The sequence below is a fragment of the Cervus elaphus genome, chromosome 4 (genome assembly GCF_910594005.1).
Source record: "Cervus elaphus chromosome 4, mCerEla1.1, whole genome shotgun sequence".
Lineage (NCBI taxonomy): Eukaryota > Metazoa > Chordata > Mammalia > Artiodactyla > Cervidae > Cervus > Cervus elaphus.
Genome location: NC_057818.1, coordinates 43,917,684 through 43,925,822, shown reverse-complemented (window position 1 = coordinate 43,925,822; position 8,139 = coordinate 43,917,684). Strand labels below are relative to the sequence as shown.

Here is an 8,139-nt window from a genome sequence, read left to right as displayed (position 1 = left end):
GCCACTATGGAAGACAGTATGGAGATTCCTTAAAAAACTAGGAATAAAACCACCATATGACCCAGCAATCCCACTCATAGGCATATACCCTGAGGAAACCAATATTGAAAAAGACACATGTATCCCATTGTTCACTGCAGCACTATTTACAATAGCTAGAACATGGAAGCAACCTAGGTGTCCATCAACAGATGAATGGATAAAGAAGTTGTGGTACATATATACAAAGGAATATTACTCAGCCATAAAAAGGAATGCATTTGAGTCAGTTCTAATGAGGTGGATGAACCTAGAGCCTATTATACAGAGTGAAGTAAGTCAAAAAGAGAAAGATAAATATTGTATTCTAATGCATATATGTGGAATCTAGAAAAATGGTACTGAAGTACTTATTTACAGGGCAGCAATGGAGAAACAGACATAGACATATGGACATGGGGAGAGGGGAGGACAGGGTGAGATGTATGGAAAGAGTAACATGGAAACTTATATTATCATATGTAAAATAGATAGCCAAGGGGAATTTGCTGTCTGGCTCAGGAAACTCTAACAGGGGCTCTGTATCAACCTAGAGGGGTGGGGTGGGGAGGGGGATGGGAGGGAGGTTCAAAAGGGAGGGGACATATGTATACCTATGGCTGATTCATGTTGAAGTTTAACAGGAAATAACAAAATTCTGTACAGCAATTATCCTTCAATTTAAAAAAAAATTTTAATGTAAAAAAGAAAAAGAGAATGTTGGAGTGGGTTGCCATGCCCTTCTCCAGGGGGTCTTCCCAACCCAGGGATCAAACCCAGGACTCCTGCATTGCAGGTGGATTCCTTACCATCTGAGCAACCAGGTAAGCCAGCACACAGGGATGACAGCTCACAGATGCTTTTCTCCAGCTGACTTTCCCTAAGACCCAGATTCACACTCCCCAACCAAGGACTCCCCTTATCTATCTAATAGGCAAATGCTCAAAACTGCCTCAGAATACCTCAGACTAGCAGTAAAGATGTGACAGGGGAAAAAAAAATGCAGCACCACAATGACTCAAGCCCTATGACCAGTAAAGTCTTCTCCAATTGGGTTAGGAAGATTCTCCTATCAGAAATACAAAGCCTCAAAGTATTCCTGCAAGTTTTCCTTTGCAACACCAAACAAAACCAAACAAGCTGCAAAGGGCAAGAACTGACCAACACACACACACACACACACACACACACACACACACACACCCTCAGTCAGACCCATGGGAGAAGGCGAGAAAGGAGCAGCTTCTGGAGCAGGTGATCTGGGTACAGAGGCTGATGCCATAAACTGCGATTTCTGCAACTCGTCGGGACTGTCCTGAAGTATCTAACAGGAATATTGTTGAGGTTGACATGAGAATTCCCAGATAGCTTGTTCTTTTCATTCCAAGGCCTCACTGACCCCGCCAGAGACTCCGATACAATTGCTCGGGGTCAGAACCCACAATCATGTATCTACTTGTGCAGCTCCGGGCCTTAGGATCCAGCCTCACAGGGGGCACCTCGGAGAAGCTGGCTCTAAGCTTGGCCCAGGGAGTCCCATTCGGGGCTCCCTCCCTGGAAATGTCATACTTTCATCACTCCGAGAGCCGCTCTGGCGGGGTTCAATCCTCCGCTCTCCCCGGCGACTGTGGGCCTCCCATGACCTCGTCGAACCCGTCTTTCAGTCTGGGGAACGATGATCCGGATCGTGTGGCTGGGAAGAGGGGAGTAAGTCGGGAGGCCTGTGTGAGGGGCGCCCAGCAGGGAGAAATCGACGGAGGAGCGCCAGGGCTCGGCCTCCCGCACGCAGCCGCCGCGGAACCTGTGCAGGTCTCCAACCCCGGAGTGTTCCCACAGCTAAAGGCAAGTCCCGCGCCGCCTCCAGCGGGCGGACGTCCCCTCGGCACCGAAGCCCGCGTCAGTGATCCCCCGCCACTCAAGAAACTAGGGACTCAGAGGAGGGCCAGTGCCCCACCGCGCCACGGGCAGGGGGTGACTAAAATGGCTTATTAAGCTCTTTTCCCTGATGCTAGGAAAGACTGAAGGCAGTAGAAAAGGAGACAGAGGATGAGAGGGTTGGATGGCATCACCGACTCCACGGACCTGAGTTTGAGCAAACTCCCGGAGATAAAGAAGTCCAGGAAAGCCTGGCGTGCTGCCACCCCACGGGTCGCAAAGGGTCAGACACGACTAAGCGACTGAACAACAGGAAAGCCTCCTGTCACACCCCAAAAGCGAGGAGGAACCGGGCAGAGGGCGTGGCAAAATTGAGTGTGGGTAAAAAGAGAGCCGGGACGCTCGGTTGAGGCACCGCTGGGATTCGAACCCAGGATCTCCTGTTTACTAGACAGGCGCTTTAACCAACTAAGCCACGGCGCCACCCGCGTTTCTGCTTTGCGAATCTGTTCCTCATCAGTATTTCCTACATATGCTGCGCGCATGCGCACAAGCTATGCCTGTGGGTGACGCGTGCGCAGTGTGAAGTCTCTGTCTCTGGCAACTTAGACCCGGAGTACTCTGAAACCGGAAGCTCTGACCATGAGCTGAGTGGGGCGGTGAGCTCAGTGTTGTGATATCTGCTCCCCTACGTGGAGCCCGGATGGCCCGTCTTTAGGGGATGCTCGCGCAAGGTCCGGTCCCCGGCCCTCCATAACTGGTGCAGGGAAGCCCCAGGCTGTCCGGCAAGGCCGAGCCCCTCCCGCTCCAGAGATCCCGGCCCCGCGAGCGCGGCCTGGCCGCCGGCAGCCGGCGGTGGTCTCACGGTGACCACGCGTCGGGCCATGGCACTGGCGCCCTCAGCCTGGGAAGCCGATTGCCCTCCTCAGCCGCACGCTAGCCACCGTGATCTCGGGCGCCGCCAGTTCTGGGGGCACATTCGCCCGCCGGTCGACCCCAGACCTCTAGGTTCCACTGGGCCTCTTCCGCGGGCCCTGAGCACAGAAAGAATCCCGGGTCACTGAGGGGACCCTGAACAAGCACTGAAGGATCCAGAACTTCAAGGGGCCTAGGCTGCCGCCCTTGGAGCATCAACACCATACATGGGAGGATTCCGCTGCCAGAGAAAAGCAGAGCCCTGCCCACCAAAGCTTCTTATTTACGCCTTCTGGGGCTCCTCACTCAGACACATCAGCCCCTTCGTCCCAACACTTTTCAGAGGGCTTTTGAGCAGCAACAACTCCGAAACCTGCTAATTCATTGACCCAGAGATTTCTCCAGTGGGAGAGTTTCATCCACAGGAGGAATGTCAGTCTCTGCAGACCTATGTACACAAGAAGGTTCATTCCAGCACTGTCTGTAATAGTCAAAAAGGAGAAGCAACCTTAAGTGTCCGTCCCTGGGGACAATGTTGGTACATGCAGGCTGTCCATCCTCCTCCGCATTGAGGAAAAATAATCTCTGAGTGTCTTCGTGTGGGGGAGAAGGGATAAGACTTCTCTTCCAAAAAGAGTCCAGTTATGGGGAGGCCATTCAGTGGAGTTTTGCTGTGTACCATCCATCATCATTCTTGTAAATTAATGGATAAATACTGAACAGTCTGCGGAAGCTGGGCAGTCACCCCAGTTGAGAGGAAGGAGGGCAGCAACAAGCACAAGGGCCAGCCCAGACAATGACTACCAGGTCATGGTGCTCTTGGACAGAATTATAGGATGCCAGTCAATTAACATTAAGTAAATCAGTCCTGCACCTAAGTTTTTAAGAGAGACCAAGGGGCATACTAATGATACTTGATGGAAATCCTGTGCTGTGCTTAGTCGCTCAGTTGTAGCAGACTCTTTGTGACCCCATGGGGGTAGCCAGGATGCCGCCTGCCAGGCTCCTCTGTCCATGGGATTCTCCAGGCAAGAATACTGGAGAGGGTCGCCATGCCCTCCTCCAGGGGATCTTCCCAACCCAGGGATCAAACCCAGGTCTCCCGCACTGCAGGCGGATGCTTTACCATCTGAGTCACCAGGGAAACCTGATGGGAATCCTGTAAGCCATACCAAATGGAAAAGAGGGCCCTTCTGGTTTACCTGAAACCTTCGCTCTTTGTGAAGTAATTGATTTACATTGTATTGGACGCTGTGGAAGCAGGAAGGAGGCTGTACACATGCATGGACATTCTGGAAATTGAAGACACTGGGGTGGAAAACAAGCAACATTCTGTGATGGAGATGCCCTCCACCTACCTGCCTAACCAGACCTTCCCCAGCTCTGGGCAGGTGACCATCTGGGAGCATCCACAGGGCCACAGTACAGTCCCTTCCACAGAGGGGGCTACACAGCTTCCTCTTTATTCCACAGACCCTTCCTCAAGGGTTGCTGGTGCCAGCACCCAATGACTGCTTTACAGGGCAAATCCAGAGACCAGAACATGTTCCCAAAATGAGACAGGATGAATACCAGGACATAGAAATAGCAAAAATGTTTCTAGAATTCACACGCGCACTGTTTCCCAAAAGCATCTAGATTTATTCTGCATGAAAACTACAGACAAAAGGATCCCCGAGGTGCTGGGGAGCTGAGGAGGCCAACCAGTGGTGGGAGTCCAGCCAGAGCCTGGCCTGGCCCCTGCCTTAGTCTGATGGGCCCACCCACTGGGGAGGGGCCCCAGAGAAAGGTCTCCGCAGAGCCCCCAAGCCTAAGTGACAGATGACCTGGGCTCAAGTCACCCAAAGGGTCTTGTGGCCATCAGCCTTCCTCATCTGGGCCGCTCTCCCTTGACAGTGAGGGCTCCCCTTCTGATGACTGGGAGGCCTCCCCTTCTGATGACTGTGAGGCCTCTGTTGACAAGTCTGTCGCATTCATCCGGCAGAACACACATTTGGTGACTGTTTCAGAAAAGATGTCGCTTTCATAGATGGAGAAAGGCCTGTCACATTCTTCGCACTGACATGAAATAGTTTAAAAGAGTAGAAAGGAGGTACTGATCAGAGGAGATGGAGGCATACAGTTTAGAATTCTTCCCCCTGATCCAACCACCTGGGGCCGGGCCGAGGCAAGCGCTGCCTGTCCTCTCTGGGGTCTCTAAGCCCACAAGGATGGAAACTGCAGGCCGCTGAGAGAGAATGAGCTCAGGCTTTCCCCTCTCTTCCCTCACAAAAGCTACACAGGTCCTGCCAACTCATGTCCCCTGCTGTGGGGTCCCAGCAGTGGGTGAGGGGGAGGGGGAAGTGGAAAGCCACTTGACAATGGCAAGGACTGGGGGTGGGTGTCTAACTATTGCCCTCTGCTCTCTGCAGAGCAAAACTGCAGAGCCAAGGGGTATCCCAACTACCTGACATCCTGGGGACACCTAGCTTTTGAGCATCAAGTAGGCAAGACTTCTGAACAAAGCAGGAACATGATAAAGATGCTGAACATCCTCCTCTGTCTCAGCCTGTTTCTGGCCGAAGCACTCAGAGGACAGTGGGTACAGTGGCACAGCTCGCTTGTCACATTTTCCCACCAACAAGTGAGCAGCACCATGGGATGGGCTCTTGGGCCCTGAACAGAGGTCTCTCAGAGGTTCCCACCATAGCATGGTACCCCGAGACCAGCCTGGTCTCCACCCTGGCTCTCCAAGCCCCTATGCTTTGCCACCCTTGCCCTCTCTAGGGCCTCAAAGCCTGCAGGGGAGGCGGGGCAAACCCCACCCAGGGTAGGTCCTCTGGGAAACCTGGCCTCCAGGATTTCTCACATTGATTCATAGCAAGTCAAATGCAGCAAGCTCATCTTTGCTACAGCTTCAAGTAGGTTTCTTTCTTTCCTTCCTTTTACAAGAAAGAAATGTATTTGATCCTTTACCTACTTTATTCTATAGCATAATTCCCCACAACCCAAGCCCAGGACAGCAGAGCTCAGAGGAGGCAGCCCCTGGATCCCGCCCCGGTGGCAGGTGGAGACACAAGCACTGCTCTGTGGCCAGTCAGCTTCCAGGGCCTAAGGGCCAACATGGCTGCAAAGACCATGAGGATCAGCTGGCCACAGAGATGCGGTTCCATGGGGGACCCACCCATCACCTCCCTGCCTCCAGTGCCACTCCCCAATTGCTGCTGCTGTTGTTCCATCTCTAAGTCATGTCTGACTCTTTGCAACCCCATGGACTGCAGCACGCCAGGCCTCCCTGTCCTTCACTATCTCCCCAAGTTTGCTCAAACTCATGTCCATCGAGTCAGTGATGCCATCCAACCATCTCATCCTCTGTCTCCCCCTTCTCCTCCTGCCTTCAATCTTTCCCAGCCTCAGAGTCTTTTCCAATGAGTCAGCTCTTCGCATCAGGTGGCCAAAGGCTTGGAGCTTCAGCTTCAGCATCAGTCCTTCCAATGAATTTTCAGGACTGATTTCCTTTAGGATGGACTGGTTGGATCTCCTTGCAGTCCAAGGGACTCTCCAGAGTCTTCTCCAACACCACAGTTCAAAATCATTCATTCTTCAGCACTCAGCCAATTAGCCATCCCCAGAAGCGGTAGCTACCAGCTGGGTGACCTTCTGAACAGAGACAAACCTGGGGGATTCCAGGATTCACAAGGGCCCACAGGGACTCCTCAGCTTTGGGAAGGGGTAGCCAGGTGCCTGCACTGCAAGGCCCCAGCAGGGACTGGCCTCCATTGCGCAGGGCAAGTCCTGGCTACACCTGATGAAACAGCCGTGCCCACCATGATCATCCACTAGAGAACTGGGACTTGAGTTCCATCCATGGGAAACGGGACCTGGCCAGGGTTCTGCTGACGGAGCTTAGGAGGCCCACACGGGGTCCAGCTGTGTGCCAGCCATTCCTCTAGGATGTCCTCGGGCCTCATCTCCTCCCACTCTTCAGCACCAGATTCAGTCCTGCCTCAGGGTCTCCACATGGGCTGTTCCCTCTGCTGGGATGTTCTTCCCCTAAAACAGCTTCACAGCTCACAGCTCACTCCCTCCCCACCTTCCAAGTCTTTGAACAAATGTCACCTTCTCAATGAGACCTCTCCTGACCCCCATTTAGAATGCCACACCACCAGCCCTCCCAGTTCCCTTCCTGTTATTTTCCTCCAAAGTACCTATGACCATGTGACTTACTACATACATTTCTTATTTCTTTATTCATTGCTTATCTCCCCTTTTAGAAATGTAAGCTCCCTCAGGGCAAAAATTTCAGTCTGTTTGTTCACAGTTTTATCCCCAGTTGTCCAAGAAATTTGTTCAAAAAATAAATTAATTTGTAGAGAGAACTAATGAAAGCCTTCATTTGGCTTCATTTTACCCAATACTAACCTGTTTCACCGTTAAGCCCCGGGTCTTTTTGTGCTCGATTACCAAGGGAATTTGGTCAATTTCTTCAATATTCCATAGCCTCACGGTCCTATCCTAAAACAAGTTAAACAAGAAACCAGCAGTCACAAAATGGGCTTATTAGGCTTGGATGACCCAGGGAGGTGCATGGCATCCAGGTTACATGAAGAGAACTTCCACCTGCAGAGTGACAGAGTTAAGGTGACCAACTGTCCCAGTTTGTCTAGCACTATCCTAGCCTTAGCACTGGAAGTCCCACATCCCCAAGAGTGGAACCAACCAAGATGTCCCTGAATAAGAGAATAATGAACTGTAGTTCATTTATGTGATGGAGTATTATTCAGGGAGAAAAAATAGAAGAGAGCTGTCAAGCCACCAAAATGAGGAGACTTAATACATATTTCTAAATGAAAGAAACCACCTCTGAAAAGGCTACATACTATATGATTCCAAGTACATAACATTATGCAAAAGGCAAAAATATGGAGCCAGTAAACAGGCCCATGGTTGCCAGGGGTTCTGGGGAAGAAGGGGAGGGGTGAACAGGTATAGCATAAGAAGATTTGAGTTTTTAGGACTCATGGTTTTTCCAGTGGTCATGTATGGATGTGAGAGTTGGATGGTGAAGAAAGCTGAGTGCCGAAGAATTGATGCTTTTGAACTGTGGTGTTGGAGAAGACTCCTGAGAGTCCCTTGTACAGCAAGGAGATCCAACCAGTCCATGCTAAAGGAGATCAGTCCTGGGTGTTCATTGGAAGGACTGATGTTGAAGCTGAAACTCCAATACTTTGGCCACCTGATGCAAAGAACTGACTCACTGGAAAAGACCCTAATGCTAGGAAAGATTGAGGGCAGGAGGAGAAGGGGACAACAGAGGATGAGATGATTGGCTGGCATCACCGACTCAATGGA

At 51.5% G+C, this 8,139-nt stretch overlaps 1 protein-coding gene and 1 non-coding gene across 2 annotated transcripts in view; both read right to left on the bottom strand.

The window, feature by feature from the left end:
- Positions 1 to 2,302: 2,302 nt before the first annotated feature.
- Positions 2,303 to 2,376, bottom strand: TRNAT-AGU. Its single transcript has one exon. It is a non-coding gene; the product is annotated as a tRNA-Thr (tRNA).
- A 1,955-nt stretch (positions 2,377 to 4,331) lies between these two features.
- Positions 4,332 to 8,139, bottom strand: part of WDR88 (WD repeat domain 88) — a 45,633-nt gene continuing 41,825 nt past the window's right edge. Inside the window, exons 10-11 of the mRNA XM_043900580.1 lie at positions 7,210 to 7,302; positions 4,332 to 4,866 (exon numbers count right to left, since the gene is read on the bottom strand). Of these exons, the coding sequence (XP_043756515.1) occupies positions 4,669 to 4,866; positions 7,210 to 7,302 (291 nt within the window). The 3' untranslated portion in view covers positions 4,332 to 4,668. The remainder of the gene's footprint in view (positions 4,867 to 7,209; positions 7,303 to 8,139) is intronic.